This window comes from Rhinoderma darwinii, chromosome 8, assembly GCF_050947455.1.
Source record: "Rhinoderma darwinii isolate aRhiDar2 chromosome 8, aRhiDar2.hap1, whole genome shotgun sequence".
NCBI lineage: Eukaryota > Metazoa > Chordata > Amphibia > Anura > Rhinodermatidae > Rhinoderma > Rhinoderma darwinii.
The window spans coordinates 13,834,548-13,862,061 of NC_134694.1; the positions used below are offsets into that span (position 1 = coordinate 13,834,548).

Here is a 27,514-nt window from a genome sequence, read left to right on the forward strand (position 1 = left end):
AACTGCAGGAGGCTCCGGCTGGGGCAACCGTCCCAACATCAAGACATCTACCTATAGTATTCACACCAAAACTTCCTCGCTGTTGCAATTCTATAAGAAAACAGAAATGCCACATTTATAATCTAAGGGTATGTTCACACGCACTAATTACGGACGTAATTCGGGCGTTTTTGCCCCGAATTACGTCCGAAAATAGCGCCTCAATAGCGCTGACAAACATCTGCCCATTGAAAGCAATGGGCAGACGTTTGTCTGTTCACACGAGGCGTATATTTACGCGCCGCTGTCAAATGACGGCGCGTAAATAGACGCCCGCGTCAAAGAAGTGACCTGTCACTTCTTTGGCCGTAATTGGAGCCGTTATTCATTGACTCCAATGAATAGCAGCGCCAATTACGTCTGTAATGGACGTGGCGTTCAAGCGCTTGCACATGCCGTTACGGCTGAAATCACGGGGATGTTTTCAGGTGGAAACATCCCCGTAATTTCAGCCGTTACGGACGCTGTCGTGTGAACATACCCTTACATGTAAATCCCGAACAATTGAGGAGGTCCACCCTGAAGAGGCAGAAGATCTCATCTTTGGGGCAATTATATAATTTTGAGCATCTATAAATAGTGGCCAAGGAGGCACCATTATTAGATTGGCAATATTGTATTGTGTATATCAACCCCATATACACTCTACACTAAAATATATATTTCTAAAAATCTGATTAATATTGCCGTAAGAAATCAGTCTGGTTTGAGTGCTAACCAGGCCTCATTGTTCCTTTTCTGCCCCTTGGTCAACAGCTTGAGCTGAAGACCTAAGTATTGTGAGGCTGACTGGTTGTTAGGGATGTGGTGCCTGACAACCCAATGTAAACGGCTGTAGCTGATAGACTGTACTTAGCAACTAGTATGTGCAGCTCATATGTGAATTGGCACAAAACTGACAGTCAAAGCCATGTATTACTAATTAGATTTTTCTGGAGAAAAAAAATTGGTTCTTTAAGTTGTTTTTTGTTTTTTTTACGTTTCGGAATACATTTTCTAATGAGCTCTTCAATGCTCAATATTTTTATTTTTTTTACTAGATTTTAAATATTTCTTTAATAAATATAGATCTTGAAAACACAAAAACAAAAATGTTCCATGTGGAACTGTCATTAGACACCCTTAAAAAACTAAGCTGGTGGGTGATATTGTACTTACTAAAAAGACCCCCAAACACCAAATCGGGGAGCTGTCCAGTAGTACACATGCTAGTATGCTAATTAGCACATCCTGATAGGCCAAGAAAAATCATGTGGCTGTTCCATGGCACTTTTACCAGCCCTTTAAGGGGGGGGGGCATTCAGTAGGTGAAATAGCTCAAATTAAATTTGGAGTGTTTGGCAAGAGGTAAAGATAATCGAGACAAAGAACAACCGGTAGCAAGATGGATAGATATATTACAATCACAGAATTACAAGACAACGTTTTTTAGCAGGACACAATTAGTGTAAGGGTATGTTCACACGCAGAGTTTTCAGACCTATTTCAGGGCGTAAACGCATCGAAATAGGCCTGAAAAAACAGTAGCTGAACGCCTACAAACATCTGCCCATTGAAATCAATGGGAAAAACGGCGTTATGTTAGGGCGTTTTTTACGCCGCTGTTTTGTAAAAAAAAGAAGCACATCACTTCTTGATCCGGTTTTGGAGCCGTTTTTCATTGTCCGTGGAAAAACCGCTCCATAAACGCCTAAACAAAAAAAAAAGTTTTCAGCTTTAAAAACCGCTCAAAATCAGAGGCGGTTTTCTCTGAAAATAGCTCTCAGCCACTTTTTATTCTTTGTGTGATCATACCCTAACTGATGGTGAATCTTTCTTAAATGGGTTGCTTAAAGGATTGTATTTTTACAGAAACTGCGCCACCTATGAAAATAGGCTGTGTCTGGTACTGCAGCTCTGTCCCATTTACTTGTATATGACTAAGATGCGGTACCAGAAACAGCCTGCTGACCAGGACAGTGCAGTTTCTGGAAAAAAGCTGATATTTCTACTCTCATACAATCCCTTTTTGGAGTAGCGATCAGCCTGATTATTGGACCGTACTACAAATCTGTTTGAAAAACCTCTCCGATCATGCGACCTCTTTATCAACCCCACCAATAGAGTTGGGGGGGGGGGTGGCATATAATGGGAGATATGACTGTAGGTGTCGCATAAACCTCCCGCTGTGTACAGTCGGCTTTATGTAGCCATATTACGTCCATTGCATATATTACATTCCATATAAAAAGTTGGAAGGATCCATCCTCTGGGAAACACTGTTGCCTTCACTAAATGCTTCCAGCTTTGAGTCTAGAGTGTTATATTGAATTCCATAGTCTGCACTGATGGAGTTATAATGTCGGTGTTATGAGCTGCAGCGCAGGCTTTCCTACCTCCGTACTTTATGAGGGTGAGCGGGGGTGAATTAAGACTCCCTGACCTTGACCAGCATTCATAATACAGCCCCCCCCACCTCGACTAAAAATCTAATAACTTTCTAATGCTCCACTCTGAACCTCTGACGTTAGATTTTTATTATAATACACAATAAGTCCTTTACCCCGAGAATATTAATATAAACAGCTAACCTAATACTCTAGGTATTTTGCAATAAATAGTAAGAACATCTCCGAAAGTTCATTCTTCAAGAGGCCAAGTCCCTCACCCAAAGCTACTTTTAACTTTTGTCAAGACTGTGCTGACTGCAAAAGGAATAATGGGGCTCCCTAAAACCAAATGTAGCTAATATAGTCCTCGGCTTCAGACCAAAAGTAGAACTGGGGGACTCTACGGAAAAAAATAATATATAGCATCTAGAGATATCCCTATGATAACACTCTTAAATCTGCCCTCTATTGTGTGGATTAAGTAGGGTCACCTCTATACAGTAGACGTGCAAGGCACTTCTTTTATGTGTACCCTATAGCTTGAGATACACCAACGGTGAAGGGTGCAACCAAATGTTTAGTGGTCTAGAAAATAAATTGATGATAATCCTTCATCTTGGTTCATTGAGCGTTTTACTTCAGCAATTTTGGGATCCAAAATTTTCTCTGAACAGAGCATATTGGAAATAATTTTTTATATCTACACTTGCAATACCCTGTATTGTCCACTGGGTGGCGATACCGGAAATTCAAGGAAATGTACACCACCGTTCCATCTTGCCAACACCGGACTAGGCAAATGCAACCAAGATGTAAAAAAAAAATATGGAATATATAATGCAACTGATTATAAATCCATACATTTGTTCCTAATTTTCCTAGTATGATGTAACGACATATAATTACAAGAACCGTGAAATAACCTTTAGGATATTTTAACATGACGGCTGCTTTTTATGGCCAGATAATTGGGCCTTGCACCAAATAAAGATTTTTGTGTTTATTAAATAAAAAATAATAAATTTTCTTTTAATGTGTGTGTGTGTGTGGCCTTTATTCGACTCTAGAATATATTTTTTTGCAAAGGAAGGAATAGCTATGGGGTTAACACTGAGGGCGCTGAAAGGATTTCCGTACCTGTACAATACTATGGGGACGTTCTGTGTGAAAGATTTTGGTGTATAAAACGGTAATGCCTTGAAAGTGCAGCTTTTCGACTCGGCTATGTTAACACTTCGACTCTATAAATAATAGCTAATCCTTAGGAATTATCGCTTCAGTACAACACCCCTGTGAGACGGCCTGTGGAATAACTGTGACACCGAGCCCCTGTGCAGGGGCTGAGGGCAATGCAACATGGCGGAAAGGGTTACACGTACAATTTTCAGCTCTTTATTGCATTATTATTATTTTTTTTGTCATCTGGGTAAGGGTCCTGGGAGAGGGAAAAAAAAAATACTTTAAATCTTCCCCAAATATATAAATAAACAAAGGCCGGGCTGTGCTATGGGAGTGTATTTCAATGTTTATTATTCTCTTCAAGGTGATGAGGGTATAATGCGTCCTTTCGGTAGCCCCCCCACTTCTTTAAGCCGTCACCAGATCCTCCATTTAATTAATTAACAGCTCCACTGGAAAATAAACTGGAAATTCGATCGCGGTCGATGACAGGTGAGGAAAAATAAGCTAATTCTAATGGTTCTCTCTGAGGATTTTGCAAATTAACACAGTGTGGAGCTCATATGTAGCGGTCTGGTCAGGTGACCACCTTTATGTAGGAGAATCCAAAATGGAGGGCGGCAATAACTATGCATGATTCTGTGGAGAATCTAATTAGGTGACCATGCCAGGTCTGATCCATTATAGGCCTCGGTTATCAATACCGGCCTTCTTGCCCATAGCAACCAATCACAAAGCAGCTTTTATTTTTCCACAGTTTATAAAAGCTGAGCTCTGATTGGTTGCTATGGGAAACTAGGCCTGTTCTGTTAGATAATTTTGATGGCAGGCCCATCTTCAAAATTTTCTTCAAGATGTTTGAGACTGTGTACAAAATCCACATTTAGTAATGTTACCCTTCACAAACGATTACAGTATAGATGTCACTTTACAAAATTAAAACTAATTTTTTGAAGTATTTCCCATTGTCATAACTCCCATTAATTCCACCTGAAATTGAGGGACATTTCGAGCCCCACCTGAAATTGGGGGACATTTCGAGCCCCACCTAGAGGCACTTATTTTATACACATTTTTGCAATCCCCAGCATATTTGAGGTCCGAATTGTAGGGCAAACCTATGGAGAGCATCTCCCCGTTTCGCAGGTTTGTCCAGCGAAACACCCATAAAAGGGGCCTGGCATGTGTAAATGTAGCCAAAAGTGGGCGTTTCTTGGAGGTATTGAGTGAAAACGTGTCCGGCAAATAGGCTTTCAAATGTTGTTGGGAGGTATGGTGTCCAACTTGGACAGATGACAGGGCCCACTGGGCTGGAGGCCCATCCGGGTTAACCTGTTCTACACTTGTCAAGCTGAGGATGAGGGAGACCTCTCATTGCTCAAGTTCTGAGTTTTCCTGATTTCCAGTTAAAAATCAGTTTCCAGAGAGCAGTGCATTTTGGGAGCTCAGATGCCAATTGCCCATGTTGAGCTCAGCTGTCTGATGTCTTTGCATCCAAAGAGTTTTGAGAGCAGCTCCGGATGAGACTAGTGTTAAAAAAAATTAAATAACTTAACATTAGTTTAAAAAACAAATCTGTAGATCTAAATCGTAAATGTTTTGTTAACGGAACTGTCCAGGACTAGGAAAATGGGACCCCCCCCAGAAACTGCCCCACTCTTGTTCATGGGCTGTGTTTTGGTATTGCAGCGATTTTACCTTTTCAAGCCAATAGGGCTGAGTTGCAATACCAAACACATCCTATGGACAAATGTGGTGCGGTTTCTAATCTCGGACATATTCTTTAACCCCTGAGTGACCAACCTATTTTGGGCCTTAATGACCAAGCTATTTTTTTAGGTTTTTCCATCGTCTCATCTTTTAAGCTCTTTTAAGCTTATGTATTTTTATTTTTGCGTCAACATAGCTGTATAAGGACTTGTTTTTTGTAAGTTGTATTTTTGAATGCCACCATTTTGGAGTACATATAATTTATTGATTTAACCTTTTATTGTTTGTTTTTTTGTTTTTTTTGGGGGCGAATAGATAAAAAAAAAAATTGCATCCCAAATTTACGCAGTTTACGTGGGGTAAAAATAACACTAACTTTATTCAGCCCATCGTTACAATTGCGACGATACCACATTTATATAATTTTATTTGTTTTACACCGTTAAAAACCCTTTTTTTCCTCAAAATTATTTGTTTTTGTGTCTCCATGTTTGAAGAGCCATAAATCTTTTGTTTTTCCGCCGATGCAGCTGTATGAGGGCTTTTCTTTTGCGGGACTACTTGTAGTTTTTGTTGGTATCATCTTGGATCACTTGTTATCAAATTCTTTGTAAGGCATGATGAACAGAAAACGGCAATTCTGGCGGTTTTTTATTTTTTAAGGCGTTCACCGTATAGTTGGGGGTCGTTACAGATGCGGCGATACCAAATATGTGTAACTTTTTTAAGTGATTCAAGAAATGCAGAGAAAAAAATAAATAAACCGTGCACCATCACTGATGTCGAAAACTGATGCCACACGTTACACACACTGATGGCACACGGAACTGTAACGCAGGAAAAACTCTGCATTTGCAAAATGGACACGTTCGTGTGAATCTAGCCTTATTCTGATGCAGCGCCGTGAAAAGGCGTATGCATCAGAAAAAAGTCCGTTAGTGACAGTCAATATGCCTTTTCACGGCGGCCACTAACGGGTTAAAAACTAGATCCGGTAAGGCTAGATTCACACGATTGTGTCCGTCTTGCGTCCGCAAAAATTGCAGTTTTTCCTGCATTACAGTTTTATGTGCCATCAGTGAGTGTTCCGTGTGGCATCCCTTTCTTCTACGTCCGTGTTGGTGCACATATATTTATTTTTGTCTGCATTTCTTTAGCAACTGGTGCGTGAATCACGGACAGCACACGGAAGACGTCTGTGTGCTTTCCGTGATTTTCACGCACCTATTGACTTTAATGGGTGCGTGATCCGCAAAAACGCACATCACGCAACGGAAACGCGCTGCGTGAAAAATCACTGCTGTCTGAATAGCCCCATTGAGTTGCATAGGTCCGTGTGCTGTCCGTTGCTTTCACTGACCGCACACGGACGTATACAACGTTCGTGTGAATCTGGCCTAACATATATGATACATAGCAGATGTGTGGGAGATGCTCTTAAGTGCTGCTATATATTATTTAAACTGCTCCTAAAGTAAAGTATTTTTATTTGACAGGATGAAGAGCTATCTATGCATCAGGACATAAATAACGTCACTTATTTATAATCTTAATTTAGTGTTTGACCATTTGTCATGATGGGTAATATTCCTGGAGGGGGAAATGATGACCGTTCCCTTCTATATGGAAATGTTATACTCATCAAAATTATTATGTACTGTCCCTACAGAAACCTGTTAAAGCTAAGGTTACAAACTAAAAAATTGCATTCCCTATGACTGTTCTCCCTGGCACCGTCATCGGGACACACTAGGTCTTTACAGAGCTTGTATTCTGTCAATGGAGAGAGTAGAGAAGCTATTGTGATGGCTTTTAGCACATCATGACTGTCGTCTTCCCCCCTCTCTCTCTATTGACAGATTGCAGACGCCATTTATTCACTTGATGGCGCCAAGGATGACAGGTATAGAGAATATGATTTCTATTAGCCAAATTGCTACCACTTGTTGAGGGTAAATTGCTACCACTTGTCAAAGTTATATAAGGCAGTTGCTGCAAATGCAATCCCTATCATTAAAAGGTGAAGCCGCGCTTAAAGGGGTTTTCCACTTTGGACAATACCTTTTTGTTAGAGTCCCTCAATAATAAACCGATCACATGGGGTCCCGCTGCTGGGACGTTCAGCTGTAATCTGATGAAGAATCCGGCAGCAAGTGTTCAATTCTCCTGCAGCGCCCCAACACTTTTGAGACTGGATAACATTGAAATTTGTTTCTTGGAGAGGGCGTGACTGCGTCTATCAAGGGAGTGGCTTAATTAGATGGGGGCTTCCAAAAGTAAAGCATATATAGGACATTTCAGGTCTGGTGCAGACCCTGGGCCTGCTTTGTAAGGGTATGTTCACACACAGTGAGCAAAAACGTCTGAAAATACAGAGCGGTTTTCAGGCAAAAATAGCTCCTGATTTTCAGACGTTTTTTTGAACAACTCGCGTTTTTTACGGCTGTTTTTGGAGCTGTTTTTCAATGGAGTAAAATGCCTGAATTACGCCTGAAAACACTGCGTCTGAACATACCCTTACAGTCCGTAGTTTTTTCAAAATCTCTCTTTGTGTCAGTGAATGAAAACGTTCTTGTTTACAATAAAAGGCTAAAAACTGGTACAGGCCTAGTCCTACTTTCACACCGCTACAATTTTGTTTTAATGTATCCAGTCTGGGCAATTTTCCAGTGACCGCACAAATCTGTCCCATGTACTAGACTCCAGCTTTTACCTACACTGATGCATTGCTACAAACTTCAGCTGTGTGAAAATAGGTGTAGGCCATGAGAGATGTTCAAATGTTTACAATCATTGACCGTGATTAAAGATCTTGGAAAATGATGCAGAATTAAACCCAGCCTTGGTATATGGTATTGGTACCTGCCTGGTAAATACACCAGGAGGACAAGTGACCCATGTGACATGGTCCGAACCAAACCGGAATGTTCTATGCTCCGCCGGGTTCTGGAATGGAAGGGGTTAGCCTTGGACTTGCAGACTAGTGAATCAGAAAGGAAGGGGATGTGGGTTAGTGATCATGTTGCACAAAAATGTTCTCATGGATTTTTCACCTCTTTAGCCGTGAGGGGAATGGAGCCGCTGACAGGAATGACTGCCCTCCCCGCTAAAACCTTTGCTGCCACCACAGCTGCTTTAAGGGAAACACAGCTTTTATTATACCTGGACCACAACTGATGCCTGTAATGCACTTGATGATAATTGCTTTTGCTGGAACTAGTCTCCAATTAGTAAAGGCAACATTTACAGTAAAAAAAGTGGCCAGCTATGAATCGCGGCAGAGGTGGCAGCCGCCAGGGCTCTACAACACAGAGGTTCTGTACTAGGCAGCATATACATGCAGATTCACGAGTGGGGAACGCTATTTTTAACCTAAAGCCCTATCAACAAAACAAAAGGGGTTTTGGTGGAGTGCACTGAACATGCTCAGGGCATGTCATCAAGACTGACTGCTTTATATTAAGCTGGTCATAAACATGCAGTAGCTGTCGGCCGACCGTTATTTCATCATAAACATGCACGCTCGACTCGGGAATAAGCCGATATCAGAAATCCAACATGCCCAATGTTCCTTTTCCCCAACATATGCCATCAGGGGATGATTGGGAGACCCCCATACACATTAGATAATCGGCCGATTCCTCCAGGTTTGGCCAACGTTTATATAGTATGTCTACGGCTAGCTTTAGGGCATGTAGTAAAACTAACCAAGTGGGTACCATGTCACCCAGGAAATGCGCCCCCTGAAGTTCCAAAATGGAGGCAATAAGGAAGTGTATGCTTTAAGTAGCATGTCCCTCTCTTCTGATTGATAGGGACAACTTGTCAGGCTTCAAATTTAGAACAGGATATACTACCAAAAAAAAAAGTAACCGGTGGCATAGCTATGGGGGAGGGTCAGAGTGTACAGGTGCATCCCACCTTTTGGCACCTGAAAGTGTTTTTTTTTTTTTGTTTTTTTCTAATCAATTAACAAAATGCAAAGTAAATGAAGAGAAATCTAAATCAAATCGATATTTAGTGTAACCACCCTTTGCCTTCAAATCCGCATCAATTCTTCTAGGTACACTTGCACAAAGTCATGGATTTTGTAGGATTATAGTCAGGTGTATGATTAACCAATTCTATCAAACAGGTAATGATGATGATCATTTTCATATGTAGGTTGAAAGTCATTACCTGTAAGAGAAACAGCTGTGTGAGGAACAGCTAAACTCTGCTTCAAAGGTGACGTTATGGAAGACTGTTTCGTGTCACAAGTCCACCATGGCAAGACTGAGCACAGCAACAAGACACAAGGTAGTTATACTGCATCAGCAAGGTCTCTCCCGGGCAAAGATTTCACAGCTGACTGGGGCTTCCAGATGTGGTGTTCAAGCTCTTTAGAAGAAGCACAAAGAAACGGGCAATGTTGAGGACCATAGAAGCAGTGGTCGGCCAAGGAAACTTAGTGCAGCAGATCAGACACATCATGCTTCCTTTGAAATTGAAAGATGTCCAGCAGTGCCATCATTTCAGAACAGACAGAAACCATTGGGACCCAGGTACACCCATATACCGTTCGGAGAAGTCTGGCCAGAAGTGGTCATCGTGGAAGAATTGTGTCCAAAAAGCCATACCTTTTTGACGTGGAAACAAGGCCAAACGACACAACCATGTATGAAAACCCAGGAACTGGGGTGCAAAAAAAAAATGGCAGCAGGTGCTCTGGACTGACTTCAAAATTTTAAATATTTGCCTGTAACAGAAGGCAGTTTGTTTATCGAAGGGCTGGAGAGCGGCACAATGAGTGTCTGCAGGCAAGAGCGAAGCATGATCCGCAAATGGAGTAGAGGAGTTGGTCGAAATTAATGGTATCCTCAATGCTGAGAAATACAAGCAGATACTTATCCATCATGCAATACCATCAGGGAGGCGCCTGACTCCAAATTTATTCTGCAGCAGGACAACGACCCCAACCATGCAGCCAATATCATTCTGAACTATTATCAGCGTAATGAAGAACAAGGAGCACTGGAAGTGATACTATGGCCCCCACAGAGCCCTGATCTCAACATCATCGAGTCTGCCTGGGATTACATGAAGAGACTGAAGGACTTGAGGAAGTGACATCCACAGAATATCGGAGGTTAGTTCTCCAAGACGTTTGGAAAAACCTCCCTGCCGAGTTCCTTCAAAAACTGTGTCCAAGTGTACATAGAAGAATTTATGCTGTTTTGAAGGCAAAGGGTGGTCACACCAAATATTGATTTAGATTACTCTTCTGTTCATTCACTTTGCAATTTGTTAATTGATAAAAAAAAAGAAAAGTAACATTTCTATTTACGAAAGCATTCTTACTTTGCAGCATTTTTGCACAGTACTGTATATAACCAATAGATGTATGTTAATAAAAGATAACATTTATATATAGAGATAAAGGGATCTGTTTGCTGGTAGGCAATTTGTAAATATTAATCCCTACCTAGCTACTTGGGCAACTCTTTTGATGTAATTGATGCTCCGTATGTGGAACAGTGCATTCCTCTTGACTGGCTGAGAGGGATCACCTGATAGGCTCCAATGCGCCTTTATGCTGCAGGTGCTACCGATTTCACTTGGTTTATGGATTCACTGCAATGGCCACCTGAAAGTAAATCGGTAGCAATGGTAATTTGCCTCTCTTGCATGGTAGTATCGTATTTTCTTGCAATGCTTCTAGGCTCAAGTATACATGATAAAAATCAACCAAGTAGCTTTTGTCTAAGGGCCTTTTACACGGGCATATAATCTGCCCGGTAAGGGCCTGTGTACATCGGCATTGGAGGCTCCGTTAGGGGCCTCCATTACAGATCTGACAAAGTACCAGAAACTACAGTGCACCGACACCCTGACAGAAACCCGACCTAGAATTCTTTAACGTTAAAGAACGGCCGCAGCTGAGCCCCGGGCATAAGAGGAGGCCACATGACCGGGGGAAACCGGAAGCGGAGGAGCTAGGACACGAGGTGGACAGGTGGCGCTCTGGTTTGAGTGCCAGTCTGTCTGGAAGCACAGGAAGGAGCAGTTGTCCCACCCTCCCTCCCTATTTGTGGTTTTTGGGGGTTATGTTCGAAGGGGTCCGGGTTGTTGGGCAGGTGTCATGGCAGCGTATGGCGGGTTTTGGGGGTCCTTGGAGTTGGTTAAAATTGCTGGGGGAGGGTGGTGATGGTCCCTCTCAGATTATACATGGTGGGGGATCTGGCTTATATGGGCTCCTGCTAGGTGGGGTCCCAGGGAGCAAAATGGAAATGCTTTAGCCATCTGCAGTTCGCATGGTGCCCCTGAGCCTGGTGCAGGATGGCTGGGGGTAAAATAATACAGATATGGGCAGAATGGCGCCAGATCCTTCTTATTAGCTCCAAGGACCTTCCCAATTTTCCGTATGGAGGGGTATGGTATTTACGTGAACGATGTTTGGATGGGGGCTTGTGTGAAAAGGTTAAGTTATGGTTATTTATTTGGTATTTGTGTTTGATGGTATTTATTAATGCATTGTTTTTCTGTTTTTGTTAATAAAATGGCTGCTGTGGCCAATTCATTCCAGCTCTAAGTCTCAGTGTCATCATTGGGTGAAAGTAAGGTAAAGGGGTAGCTTAAAGAGGCTCTGTCACCAGATTTTGCAACCCCTATCTGCTATTGCAGCAGATAGGCGCTGCAATGTAGATTACAGTAACGTTTTTATTTTTAAAAAACGAGCATTTTTGGCCAAGTTATGACCATTTTTGTATTTATGCAAATGAGGCTTGCAAAAGTACAACTGGGCGTGTTGAAAAGTAAAAGTACAACTGGGCGTGTATTATGTGCGTACATCGGGGCGTGTTTACTACTTTTACTAGCTGGGCATTCTGATGAGAAGTATCATCCACTTCTCTTCAGAACGCCCAGCTTCTGGCAGTGCAGATCTGTGACGTCACTCACAGGTCCTGCATCGTGTCGGCACCAGAGGCTACAGTTGATTCTGCAGCAGCATCAGCGTTTGCAGGTAAGTAGCTACATCGACTTACCTGCAAACGCCGATGCTGCTGCAGAATCATCTGTAGCCTCTGGTGCCGACACGATGCAGGACCTGTGAGTGACGTCACAGATCTGCACTGCCAGAAGCTGGGCGTTCTGAAGAGAAGTGGATGATACTTCTCATCAGAATGCCCAGCTAGTAATAGTAGTAAACACGCCCCGATGTACGCACATAATACACGCCCAGTTGTACTTTTACTTTTCAACACGCCCAGTTGTACTTTTGCAAGCCTCATTTGCATAAATACGAAAATGGTCATAACTTGGCCAAAAATGCTCGTTTTTTAAAAATAAAAACGTTACTGTAATCTACATTGCAGCGCCGATCTGCTGCAATAGCAGATAGGGGTTGCAAAATCTGGTGACAGAGCCTCTTTAAAGGAGTTGGGAATGGCACACGCAGTTATTAGTTAAGGGGTTATGAAACCGTACTCTGTTTAACCCACGGTCATGAGTTCCGTCGGGCGCCGATGGTGTCCGTCGTACAACAGAACTGGTGATTCCGGTATTTTTGTTCGCTCCTCTGACCAGAACAACGGAAACGCCAACGCAGCTGTGAACTGGGTCTAAATGAGTGCTGATCCACAATACAGCTTGTTGATCCATTCAAACGGAACAATCACGGGGAGATTTGCAGCCAACAAGCAAATTATTTTTTGAGCTGCATAAAAGATCCGATCAGCGGACAATCGTGTGGTTGCACATTTGTCGGCTAATTTCTGCCAGTTTTACACAGGCCAATGATCGTGAGCCAGTCTTCATACAAATATCCCCGATCATTGGCCTGTGTAACTACCACTCCATCAGACCATAGTCCAGATAATCGTTTACCTGGAAATCAGTCATTTTGCTAAGCGAGGAACAAAAAATAAGGCCATTCAGACGAGCGTATATGTCGTCCGTGTGACGGCCGTTACATCAACGTCTGTCACGTACTCGTGTACTTCAATAGGGCCGTTCACTTGACCGTTGTTTCAACGGAGCGTGTGAAGGGTCTGTGAAAAAAAAATAGGACATGGACTATTTTTATTTTTTTTGCGGTTCACTCTTCCCTCCATAGACTCTAGTCTATGGGGGATGTGTGATAACTCACCCGCACGGGCTACGGTTGAAGTACGGGGCTGGTTGGAGGTTGGCTACGTTCGTCTGTAGCCTAATAGGTAGCCTTCTTTAAATTCTCAACAATAGTGATAATGGTGAGGGTTAAGCCCCTTTTACACCGGCCGACACTCGGCCGGTGCAGTGAGCGGCGATCGAGACCAAGTTGATCGGCACTCGCTTTCTCCTGTCACACGGAGCTATGGATGGGGAGGAGCGGTCGTTACATGATTATCATGTCGGCAGCGCGTCTCCCTGTTTACACAGGGTGATGTGCTGCCGGCAACGATAATTTTTACTTTTTTAAAACGATACGAGCAGCAGATGAACGAGCGTTTGCTCGTTCATTTGCTGATCATTTCCTTGTTTACACAGGGTAATTATCGGCAACGAGCGTTCTATTAACGCTTGTCTGCCCTATAATAGTCCTGTGTAAAACCCCCTTAAGATTATAACATTGACAAAAGGAGTATGTACCCAGTGACCTTCCCCCACTTCAGTGCCTACACTCCCCATCATTGTCTACAATGACATGATGGAGCCTTCTATGTTATCATTTAGGAACTATAAAGCATTATTTGAGCACTATAAGCCGTACTATGTAGGAACTGCATGGTATTATTGGGTACTGTATGGTGGTACGATTAAGGCCCTTTGCTTATTGAGGCCGTATTTATGGCATTATTAATTTAAATTTCTGTCCTTTCACAAAAAAATGGTACACTCTGATTTCTTTATTTGCATGTTCAGCTGTAGCTTTGGTACATTGATGATCACTGGGTTGGACTTGGAGTATTACCATCCTGTTAGGGCATATAGAGGTAATAATTTCTTCTTGCAGCCCCTAATCCCAATTTGGCACCCCTTCCATTAACCAGAGCAGAGTGCTATGACTGCTAATAGGAGGTAATCTCATTATCGCTGCTTTAGTAAATTGCTTTGCCCTACTATAAACTAATTTGATGTATTCTTGTAGGGTTACCAGATATGAACAGATTACTGAACAATTTAGTAATTCCATAATACACATTATCATGTCCTGATAGTTTGTTACACTGTATCAGTACAGGTAAAATGTATCAGTCTGGAGTCCAGGCTTTTATCTCAGAGTATTGTCTAGACTAGTCACCTACAATTATAGAAAATTCTTAAGGGATTTTACACTTTATCGGGCAGATGAGCATTCATATAATGCTAATTACCCTGTGTAAATGGGAACGATCGGCAGATGAACGAGCAAACGCTCCATCATCTGCTGGTCGTATCGTTTTAAAAAAGTAAAATATTATCGTTGTCAGCAGCACATCTCCCTGTGTATCTCCTCCCCAACCATAGCTCCGTGTGACAGGAGCAAACGAGCGCCTATCAACGATGTCTCGTTGATCAGCGCTCGCCACACTGGCCGGTGCTAAAGGGCATTTACCTATTAGAATTGTCAAACTGGCCATACACCTGAGATTACAGTCAGCCGAAATGGGCGATTTTGGCCGACCATCATTTGCAAAATTTAAAGAAAAAGATTGACCAGCCAGATTGAAAAATGACGTGTGTATGACTTCACCGCCTGAATTTTGCCAATTTCCTGCTTTGCGCTGGCCCCAGGGAGTCCGTTTTCTAAAATATGACTCCCTGATAGATCAGTTTACACATATGTTGTTCGTGGGATCGTTCATACAGGTTTCCCACGGACTGGTTGATCAAAGTCTTATCTGTATGGCCAGCTTTAGGTCTCTCTGAGGTTTTTAGCCTCTGGATGTAAAGAATGTTTTCTATTCACTGTCGGCAAGCAGTTTCAGAATGTTTCATTACAAAATGCTTTATTTAAATGTGACAGGAACACTCCTTTAATGACTTAATTCTCTACCGAGTTGTAGAAAAACAATAGCTGAAATCTGATTGGTCACTGTGGGCAGCTGGTCAAATATACAAGATTGTTCTCCTACATAGGTGTGTTCTGTATCTATGGATTTTGTCATACAGTTTGAGCAAGGGACACATAATGCATGATTTTGTGAAAACACGTAGGGCGTTACATCCATTCAGATGTAGCAGAGCTGAATTTGTCACTTTACTCTTTGGTATCGTAGTAGAGCCCAGTTTGTCCCTTAACTCCGCTGCATTGTTACAATTCTGTACATTGTTACAGCAAAAGTTTAACTGAAGTTTCATGTTAAAATACAGATAATACGTTGTGATGTCACTAATAAATATGGCAGACACAGCCCGGCTACATCTAAGGGTCCTCTTACAGGCCCAACATAGGCCGTGTAAATGAGTGCCGATCCACAACACAGCTCTTTGATCGGCGAACATTTGCTCCTTTCACAAGGAGCTGTTATCCGTAATTTATGGGGACGAGTTATGGTTACTACGATCGCTCGTCCTCATACGTTTCTATAATGTCGGCGGCACATCCTCCTGTTTCCAGGGAAATGTGCTGCAGACAGCACGATGTCGGCTGCACGGGGCAATGATCAGGAACAAGAATTCATGTGAATGCTCGTTTGTTCGGTAATTGGCCAGTGCTATAAGCGAACATGGATAAACAATGAGGAAGAAGGCAAAACATGTTTACCCTAGATGTCTTTTCACTAGGGTAAGGGCCTGTTTGCACCTGAGCCACTGTTTCCGTTGCTTTGCTCTGTCAGAGGAGCAGAACAACAAAAATAATGTTGAATAACGGACACCATCGACTCCCGACAGAACCCATTACATTTCATTGGGTTTCCGTCACAGAGTCCATCGTTTTACCGGAAACAATAGCGCAGCATGATCTATTGTTTCCGGTATTTTGGGCCGGATCTGTGATTAAGCCTAACGGAGCCTCCAACCTAGATGTGAACAGGCCCTAAGGTGCTTACCACAAACTGTCGAGTACATATAGAGGGCCCATAATAAAATGGGGCTCCTTATTGGTGTTTGAGTCGACTACATCCCCCATCTCACAAAGGAGAGTAGAGACTTGTTTCCTAGTACTTTGCACATTGCCAGAGAAGGGGTACCCTATGGGGGTTCATATAAAGGGCCAGTCTGAACTGACTCCCATCCCATATGAATCATAGGTTGCCTCTATGGTACTTCTGCCCTTGACCGAAACCCTTTATAACACTGAGCACCGTTTAGTCAGTCGGGCCTGTGGTTTTTAGGCGTCGATGCAGTTTGTGGTGAAGCATTTTTTCCCAGCAATGGAAATAATCACTTCTTCTCAAGAACGTGTTTTTGTTTTTTTTTGTTCCCTAACCATTCGGTTATCCTTTAATACAACACGCCGGCTGAGCTGGACCGTCTCTAAAGATTTTCGCAGTCCCATTCAGTGATGGTCATAACATTCGCTGACCTTATATCACCGTGTCTCTCATCCCATTACCAACAACAATCCAATATGGTTACAATTAGTGTATTCGTGCCGCCTCTAATCCTGTGTTATTTCTCTTTTGGATCTCGGCCTCTACCGCTCCAGTTTATCATATGGCCTGGCCTTTGTCTTTCTCAAAAACATCCATTGGGGAGATTTATCAAAACTGGTGTCAAGGAAAAAGTGGAGCAGTTGCCCATAGCAACCAATCCGCTTCCAGCTCTCATTTTTTTAGAGGCCCTTTTGAAAATGAAAGAAGCCATCTGATTGGTTGCTATTGGCAACACCATCACATTTCCTTTACACACATTTTGATAAACCTCCCCCAATAAATTATCCTTTTCTGCCAAGTTGTTAAAGATTGGATTAAGCTGCTGATAAGTTATATCGGTTTATGGGAAAGTTCAGTGACCACTGATATGGCGGCCATTGGGGGTCACCCAGCTTTTCTAAAGCCCTGAAAGACATTACTGAGAAGAGAATGCTGAGGCGTAACGTGACACTCACAGGCCCCAATGCAAAATCTGTATCTGGGTCCCCCACTATATTCTACTTATTATCCTGATGTCTTCATGTAGCAGTAGGGTCCCCTAAGGGCACTGGGGCCTGGGTGCGACTGCTTTCTCTGCTCCCCCTTTAGCTAGGAACCTGAGAGAAGAATGTATTCATGAATCACTTGACTTGTTTGCTATTCAGGGTTCTTTAAAAGTTTGGTGATAAACGTGTGTGTGTGTGTGTGTGTGTGTGTGTGTGTGTGTGTGTGATATATATATGTATATACATACATTAAAAAAATTAGGGAGCTTTTGTTTTTTGTTTTTTTTCTATAATTTTACTTTTGGATTATTTAGCCCTTTTTTCACTTTCTGCATGTCTTTCACCCCCCCCCCCGTTCCTTCCGTCCCTGTTTCCTATCTGATCCCCTGTTTGAATGCTTGATGCCACTTCTCTGGTTACGTTCCCCCACTCTGATTCCTGCCTGCAGGCGCACTATATACAGGCCCCTCCTGTGTTGCTCTCCTGCCCATGTGGCTGCACTTTCCTTGCGTGTGAGCGGCACCTCCCAACATCTGGTTTAATGTCAGATGCTGGCGCCTTTACTCAGCCACAGGCTCCATCACAGACAAAGGCTGTAAGAGCTTCTCTCTTCCCAGCCTAGACTGAAAGAGAAATTGCTGTAATATCCCAGAATTATAATTTTTTTAAAAACCCAGATTTTACAAAAATTCCCCAAAAACACAACAGGATGTATGATGATGGCGCATTGGTAGTGTAATTCACATTCAAACCGCATAGATGCAGCATTTGCCATATCACGCTGGGAGGTAGGCACAATACCTGGCAGTAAGTGTTTTCGCATGCTGCCCCTCCCCCGGCTTCAATTTATTTATGTATATTGAAATGGTGATTACAATGTACATTTCCATGTTCTGAAGTAGTGCCAGCCAGAACAGTGTGGAAAATCTCAATTTCTAGTAATGGCGTCTTGCAAAAATTGCTTTACTTAATTGGTCCCTTTTGGAACCAGATGTATCGGAATACACTCTGGTAGGAGACCGGTTAATATGCCATGCTGGGTTTTCTTTTACTCTTTTTTTTTTTTTTTTTTTAACATTTGATCTTTTTAAAATGAATACCCCCCCCCCCCCTCTCCCCACCCCCGCCTTCTGTCCCCTGGCATCTGTCAAAAAGAAGGTGACTAACTCTAAATCAGACCATGTTTGTCGGAAGGAAATGTCAAACTCTGCACAGACAAAGCACAGTGGGGCAGATTATCAATGTCACAGGGACCAATTCTGGAGCCATGTCTCGTGATAATTGTCTCTAGTAGACTGGCACAAGCTCTGAGCTGACCTGTCGTAAATGGGCTCCAAAGCGCTGTCCTTAGACTAGCCTAAATATGTCCCACCAGCTTCAAGACACTCCCCCTATACTAGAAAAAAATAAAATATCACATTTTTTTAGATCATTTTTTTTAAATTATATATATATGACATTTTTGTTATTTACCATAGCCAGAGAATTTGTTTTTTAGTATGTTTTAAATGCGGCAGCATCATTGCCAAATGTCCCTGCCTTCTATCTATCTATATATATATATATATATATATATATATATATATATATATATAATGCATTACATATTAATGCATTACATATTATATTTTATTTATTTTTCTCTCAACCACAAATCTTTTTTTTTTTTTTTTCCTTTTGAAGAAAATGTATTGAGAATTTGTTTTTGTTTTTTATTTTTTTTTGCACAACTTGACATACTAGGTTCTACATTACCCTGATCTTGATTCATACTACACAGTTCTACATTATCATGATCTTGATTCCATTAAATTAATAGAAATTTTAAATTCAACCAATCAGAGCATCTTCATTTTATATCAGTGCATAGCAAACATTAAAAAAAATTGTGTTTTTATAACAAAACAACGAATAGTAAATCAATAAAAAAATTTGTTTTTTTTGGGAAAATGTATTTCAGATTTTCAAAGGCCCCTAATAATGACTGATTTATCTCCTCTATTATGTAGTTTAGATACTATCTCTTCTTGACCGCTTCACAATTATTATTATTTTTATAGAATCCCTATATAATGGGACTAGACATAATACAAAAAACATTTATATCGTTTTTATTGTAGTGAATATTGATGATCAGTTTTGTGCTTTCCATCTATTGTCCCCCACCCACTTTGTAGGAGCCATGTGCCGGCATTGGGCAGGGTGGAGATACAAAAACATTAGTAGCAGCCAGAAATAATACCGGGTAAAGTAGAAAAAGAAAAGTCATCAGTCCAGTAGACTGTTACAAACCACAGGCTCTAAGCAGTTTGTAGTCGTGTAGTGTTGTTCTGTGGATGAATAAAACCTAAGTAAAGAAGTAGGACTATGTATAGAAGGAGGACTATGGGCCAGGAAACAAAGTAGTCTTAATTAGGACTAAATAACGTGTCATTTCTCCCCCCCCCCCCCCCCCAACACCTCTCTGATGTGCCCGGCTGCAGACCTGTAGGTCACTGGTTACTTGTAACGTATTGTATAAACAGGGAAATAGTGGAAACCTAATCTCTTTTATGATAACATAGCTTGTGATGTGTTTTATAAACAGGGACATCAATTATATCCACTATTTCCCTGTTTATACACCGCTCTGTAATTTACCAGCTACCTCGGCTGAGGTCTGCAGTCAAACAAAATGTCAGATCTCTGTATCTAATCAAATAAATGCGGTCAGGTATTTACTAGGAATATCATACTTATACTCATACTTTTTGTATTGTTGCTAATATTTTATTTGTTTATGTTGACGTTTCATACAAAAAGTTGGGTTTTTAGAAATTGCTGTTTTTCATGAAAATGTGACCATTAGGGGTCAGTGAATGTTTACCAATGGAAAAAACACCCTCTTACTCCTTTCTTTATTTCACTTATTCTGAATTAGGTGTCATGGACATGGGGGCGTTTACGAAGTCCCTGTGGCTGCGTACTACTTTGTGCCACCGTAGGATGCTTCTATACAGCAACATATTCTGGAGATATTCTGCCCTAGAAGCAATGCTTCTAGGGAAGAGTACCTCCATAATATGGCCTCTGATGGAGCATGCCACTATGCCACTATATATATTTTTTTCTTGTAGAAAAAAATCCTCTGTATGAAATCCGAGTCATATGTAGGTACAGCAGAGGCCCGTAGACTTCTATTGGTACTGTATTAAGTACAAAATATATAAAACAGTATAAAACTTGGAGCATGTACAGAGTCTTTATTGCTAGGTTACAGACTATCGTTATGGGATGTGCCATCATGACATAAGCGTATCCACCATCTTGAAATGGTTAGATGTTCATGCCAACTCCTGACATGCACCAATTTCTATAGTTGCACCAATTTACAGCTCCATTTACATGGGTATAAGCAGTGTTAACCGGTTGTCCAGCTTCAACAAATGAGTGTTAGAATTATTATTTTTTTATATAATATAGTTATACAATTTTTTCCAATATACTTTCTGTATTAATTCCTCAGTTTTCAATATCTCTGCTTGCTGTTGTTCAGTAGGAACATTCATTGTTTACTTCCAGTGGATACAATGCTGTCCATGGTCATGTGATGGACACACAGGTGCACCGCTCGTTACAGTAGGTGTATCAGAGCTGTCTTCTAATGATCCCAGCTCCAGTGTGTCCATCACATGACCATGAACAGAATTTTATTCACTGGAAGTAAACCATGAATGTTTCTACTAAATGACAACAAGCAGAGATCTTGAAAACCGTGAGGAATTACTACAGAAAGTATGGTGAAAAATTTAATAATTTGATTTAAAAAAAACAAAACATTAATTTGCTGTAACCGGAAAAAACCTAGGCCTAGGTTGGAGAATTTCAATTTTTTGAGTCATTGTTGGGGTTTTGGATACAAACGTTTTGTAGCAAAGTCATTGAATGAATTGAAAAAATTATTACTTTTGTAGCAAAATTGTACCCACAATATTGACCTAAATAGTGTTTGGTCAAAAATATTCTAACAAAATAAACTTATTTGACTTGAGGCTCCCTTAAATAAAGATGGTCCATTATGGAAACCCCTGACAGTAGTTTAATGACTTCTCACTACTCCTCTTCTACTGTTGCCACTTTCTAACTTTTAATGACTGGTAATTGGAAAAAGCGACATCCTATAATAGAACACATACAAGTCACACGTGTCGTAATGGGATGAGTATTTACATACATATGTGTGTGGCTAAACCGCTACAAATGTGATTAAGAAATTACGAGCTCAGCCCAAATCGGGGGATTTTAGGGGAATTTTGCTCTTTTTGAGAAAATGCGTAAATATACTGGAAGTCGTTGGGTAAAGACCGGTCATTGATTGGTTGCAGATTTGGGATGTCGAGAGATTGCTTTAGTCAAATGAGATGTCAACGCTGCATTTACCGCTTTGTTCATAAATAATAAAAAAAATAATTGAAATTCTCGCTCTCTAAGATAAAGAATTAGGAAGAATCCAAATCAGTTATGTAAAAAGTTTACATCTTACCTGCAGTCCATTGGAAAACCACAGATAATATAATGTGATATCGCAAGGAGTTGTGCCAAATCTACACTACAACACTCTTTCGCTCTAACAAACGCAACTCTGCTACATCTATCTTTTTTTTTAATTTATTTATTTATTTATTTTTTAATCTTTCTCATATCTCACATTTCTCTTATATCTGTCTGTCTGTCACTCGCTCCCTCACTAATCTATCTATCTATCTATCTAATCTATCTCCTATTTATCAATCTATCTCTTCAGAACCACTTAAATATGCACAAAAATTCCTTAAATGTATGAACTTCTCGTTTGCATTAATTTCTCGTATAGTGTATAGCGACTGATCACATGTGGCATCAGCTGTGCAAACCACAGGGTATGCGATTCCTATTGCTAAGTCTATTTTTATGTAGCTATAGCAGAGCTGAGTATGTCATTAAACGCATCTCATTTTGATATCTGTGATGTGTTCTCTTAACTCATTGGGTACAAAAACAATGCAGTCCCATAAAGTTACATGACCAAGTTAGCTCGACTACATCTGTAGGTTCATAGGCAACTTTGTTATCTCTCACTAGAAGGGGGCACTTAGAATAAACAAATGCAGTTTATGGGGTACTTAGTATAAATCAACACACTTAGGGGAAATTGACTGAGGTATGCGTTAAAGCAAATTCAGAAAAAAAGCTGGTAAATGGAAGCCTTGTGCACAAATTAAATGTTGGAAAATAAGAAATTTTGAAATCTCAAAATAATTAAGAACATTGTTTTTATTGTTAACAACAAAAATGTGAGATGAAATTTCAAATTCTAAAGTCTGAACAAATGTGGTTTTCCCAATGAACTTGAATAATTTGAATTTAAAAAAAAATATTTTTCCATATCATTTTTTTTTAAATCTTTTTTTATGTTACACTACGTTCACTGTAAAGGTTTCAGCAATGGGTTCATTCTCATCCAGTAAATTGTCCAAAGCCATTAGGCCTCAGCGTCAGGAACCCTATCATTAATTTATTTGCATAATGTCAAGGTGATAATCAAAACCTGAATTCCATGGAAACGAGGAAATATACTATAAAAACACAAAACATTTCCGTTAACGCGGAGAATCCATTTATGTCATTGAAAATTGTCCCCCAGGGTCTGTGAGCGTCAGGATGGGGGGGATTGTGAACGAATTTTAACAATTTTTAACTTTTTCCAAAATTTTCAGCAAAATAAAAATGTAAAATAGAAAAGACAAATTAAAGTCTTATTTTTATTGATATATATTTAACATTAAAGTTTTATTTATTATACACTTTAGAATTTTGAAAATCTAAATTTTAGACTATTCTTACATTGTCATCCCAAAACAGCCAATAGTGGCCTTAGGGACCATAAGGAATTTCTCATACAATATTAGAGTTTCTCGAAGCCAACATGTGGCCTTTCCAATGTCTCAGATGTAAAATTTTGAGAATTCTTCTTTTTTTTTTGGGTAATTGAAATTGGCCATAGTGTGGTGTTTTTATATAGGAAGATTAGATTGTGGGCACAAATGGGCATAGGAGCCAATGTGGCTTATTCTCTGTACAGTTCGGCGGAATATTTGGGCACAATGTATATTTACTCAATAGCTCATCCGACCTGTCCATCAAATACAATTAGCTGTATCCCATTACATGACTATATTGTGTTCAGTTCTCCGAGAAAAGGTTTGACATTTGTTATTGTGCCAACTATGATGTTGGAACGTAAATGTAGCAGAGCTGAATTGGTCATTAAACTGTTTCTTTTGTGAACTGTAATCATGTCTAGGTTTACACATAGGATATCACTAACTCTTCACTACTGTATTGACAAACTCGGCTCTACTACATCTATACCTATTCCGCATCACTGTACATAGGATGTATTCGCTGCCATCAGGAGCTGTTATCGGTATCATCTGCCTGTCCCAACCAGGCCACTTGACCTAATCTGATGCATTGTGATAACTCTCTGCGGTAAGATAATGCACAGGTATCGGTGTGATGAGCCATATGACAAACTCCGCTCTGCTGCATTTGACAGATCCAGCCCTACTACATCTGTAACTCAAATGCAATGAGGCAGAAAATATTTCTTAATTTGAACAATTATCCAGACATGAGATTCACACACCCCCTTAAGAACGCTGACCCCTCCCCATCTCTGGGAAGCATCTCATGGGTGCAGCCCAGATGTCCCATAATTTTGCCGGTATGGTGTGACTTACCTTCCTGTACTGTCACTTCGCTATCACTGCTGCCCCCTGTCATCGGGTCCTTGTCTTCTTCCTCGTTTGGTGGCCGTAGATCTTGGGAGCCTTGCATCCCTGCGGCCGCCGCTTCCTCCAGGTCCAGGAGGTGGCTGACACTAAAGTTTATCCTGCTGTGAGGAAGTTCTGGAGTTTCCAAAATCCGCATTGTGTTAGGGTGTCCTGACTTATCCAGGCCAAGGTCCCTGTCCATGCCACTTGCCCTGCGCCCTTCACCTACCTTTGCCCCTATCCCGATACAAAAATTACAACTTTTTGAATAAAAGTTTCTTCAAAAACTTTTAAACTATTGTCTTCTCCTTCCCTTGGATCTTATTCTCGTCTCTCCAATTCTTGTGTTTATCTCTTCTCTCTCCCTCAACTGACTTGACTTCCCCCACTCTCTGGCTTTCTTGTGCTGTCTCCTATCTCGCTTCCTTCCCTCTCTTCTCCCCTTCACTCTCCCTGTCTTCTCTCCCCCTCTAGGGCAGGGACCAACTCTCACTCGCATGCATTTTCAGCCAAGTGACCAAAAAACGCCTTTTGCTGACGTCTAGAAGAAAACAGAACTTTTTTTTTTTTTCTTCCCTTTTTTTCTTTTCTCTCTCTCGTTCTTGGATAAATCTTTCCACACGCCCCCTCCTTCTCTGTCAGCTTTGACCCTTGATCCCCCTTCCCTTTTTTTTTTTTTTTTTCCCTAGTAAAAAAAGAAAAGAAGAGGAAAATTAGATGGTCAGAGTGTTTTTCTTTCAGCTCTTCAAGATGTGTCCTAGTGCTTCAAAACGTGAGGTTAAGTGCTTCTATCAACAAGTGCCCATATGAAGAGGAGGATTTTCTCAGAGCTTATGGGGTTACTGCCGGAGGTTGGGGTGGATCCATAAATTCCTATATTGAAATAAATGACCTTATAACAGGATCACAGCACCCAAAGGAGCTCTCAAACAAGGGTTAAACACATATTATATATATTATGCAAGCTCAGAAACCTAAATAATTGCCTCTTATGAGTTTTATCTCTATTCCCTGAGTATCAACATGTCATTTTAAAGGAGCCTCCCAACATGCATTGCGTGTTCAAAACATGTATGGGGTCAGATTATGATTATTATCCCTAAAGTAGGTCCTAAAGAACCCCGTATATCAATGGTCTCCAAACTGCGGCTCTCCAGCTATTGCGTAACTACAACTCTGAGCATTCCCTGACAGCCTTTGGCTGTTAGGACATGCTGGGAGTTGTAGTTCCACAACCGCTGGAGAGATGCAACTTGGAGACCACTGTTGTATAAGATAATATCACGCCCTTTTTTAAATATGGCTGTGTAGGTTCACCTTAGTTGATTCAAAGCCAAACCTATGCTTGAATATGAGGGAATCGCATACATTGTAATTCCATAATACACCTCCTAGTATCGTAATTATATTATCCATTCGGTAAAGCAGACTGCATCCTGATTGGCTACAGGGGATTTGATTTCCTGTGATGGTGATAATAGAATTATGGGAGGGAATTGCTGTTTATGCGATTTGTAAAAGATTATTGCTCCGTCTTGACAAATTATCTCCACATCTATGACCTCCTTAAAGAGGAACTCTGACAAAACAGACTCCACGTATAAAAAGTAGGGCAGGTAACCAGTGAAGAAGTAGTAACTAAACCAACCAGATCACTATTTTTAGGCGGCACTTTAAAATTAAAAGCTAGATTCTGATTGGTTGCTATGGACAACTACTTCAATGACCACAGATGTGAGGGGCATCCGAGTTGTCACCCGTGTCCTGATGCGCCTGTTTCTAGGTGACAACTTTCTTAATGAAAAATTTTATGTAAGATGAACACTAGACACATATACAAGGATCATTGGTCCTAATATTTTCTCTATATTGCATACACATCAACTTCATGTCTATACCCACCTTAAAGGGGCTGTCCATTTTTTATTTTCATTTTTTTTTTTATTTTTTTTTAAAATAAACTTGATTAAAAGACGCATCCTATATGCTTTTAATTTGTACAGTACCCCTCGAGTCCAAATCTCAAACTGAAATATCAAGTTCTACACTGTAGTAGAACATGTACAGTTTTTTTTTTCAATTATCTTTATAATAAAAAAAAAAAAATTAACAAGCTCTTCAATTCATTGATAACATGTATGTCTTTGAATCTGTAATCAAAAACCGGGCTGGCAGCATCGTCCTTTTTTTTGTTTTTTTTTTTAATTACATAATGTGAAAAAACGTAATGGCGCATTAAGCCAATATAAATTATGTCCAGTTGCTAGGTTGTGTGGAATTCACTGATTGCTATAATATCCATCTTTACATGTATGAGCACATCTGATGAGGACGTGGGTAGGGGGGGGGGGGTCAGAAAAAGGGATTGGGTGAGGGGTCTGCAGCTCTGGCACAAGTCTTGTGCAACAGACATGGGCTTCAGAGGTACAATCAGATCCTAGCCGCCTAAGTGACTCCTCCACTGAGCTCCAGGTCAGGACCCTTGGGAAAACAGATCTCCTCTTAATGAGGTAATTAGGCCCCTCTCGGCAGTTACAAACGCCACGGTATGCATCCAGTGTGGAGACTTCTTAATGAAAACCAGCCCTGCACATGGGCAAGAAAACAGGAGCCTTCAATCTCTTGTCAGACTCTGGAGGTGAAGGGACAGATGAGTTTGGTTTAGGGATCAGCTTGAATAAGTCAGATTATGATGACTTTGTTAGTCTAACAGTACACCCGTAATTAGACGAGCGGCGTCTAATTTTACTTTAACGCTAGTTAATTTCGGTAAACAGAACTTGCACAATATCTTGAGGTTTTTTTTTTTCTGGCCGTAGGAGGATATGTTAAAAGAACACCTAGTAAAATTAATAACTTCCATATGATAAATAAATGAGGAAAATCGGGGTTTGATTACATGGGTCTGATTGGTCGGATTTATCTGTACATTGTGATTCGGGGTATCGCATCACATGGCAACTTTTTTATTTTTTTATTTCTTTTTTTTGTAATTATTATTTTTGGGAATGTAATTATGCGCTATTCCTTAATATAATGGTATATTGCGCAAGGGGTATGTGTGTGTGTGTGTGTGTGTGTGTATGTATATGTGTGTGTGTGTGTGTGTGTGTGTATATGTATGTATGTGTATATATATATATATAATTTTTATTTTTTTAATGTCCTCTTTTGGGGGTTGCAAGTTTTGTGTTTTTTTTCCTGGGGGGTATTTACTGATACATTGGGGCTTATATTTTGGGCCGACCTGCTGGTGGCATGCAGATAAATAGTAATTATTTTTACATTTACACTAATATTTCCATAAATCAAGCACACCCAGTATATACCATTTATTTAAAGTGGCACAGGGAGCTTGATACATTTGTTCCGTTGTATATGAAAAACGCACCCATTCC

At 40.7% G+C, this 27,514-nt stretch overlaps 1 protein-coding gene across 1 annotated transcript in view; it reads right to left on the bottom strand.

The window, feature by feature from the left end:
- PRRX2 (paired related homeobox 2) overlaps positions 1-24,601 on the bottom strand; it is a 33,029-nt gene extending 8,428 nt beyond the window's left edge. The window contains exon 1 of the mRNA XM_075834177.1: positions 24,084-24,601. Coding sequence (XP_075690292.1) covers positions 24,084-24,318 — 235 coding nt within the window. The 5' untranslated portion in view covers positions 24,319-24,601. The remainder of the gene's footprint in view (positions 1-24,083) is intronic.
- Between the last annotated feature and the right edge of the window lie 2,913 nt (positions 24,602-27,514).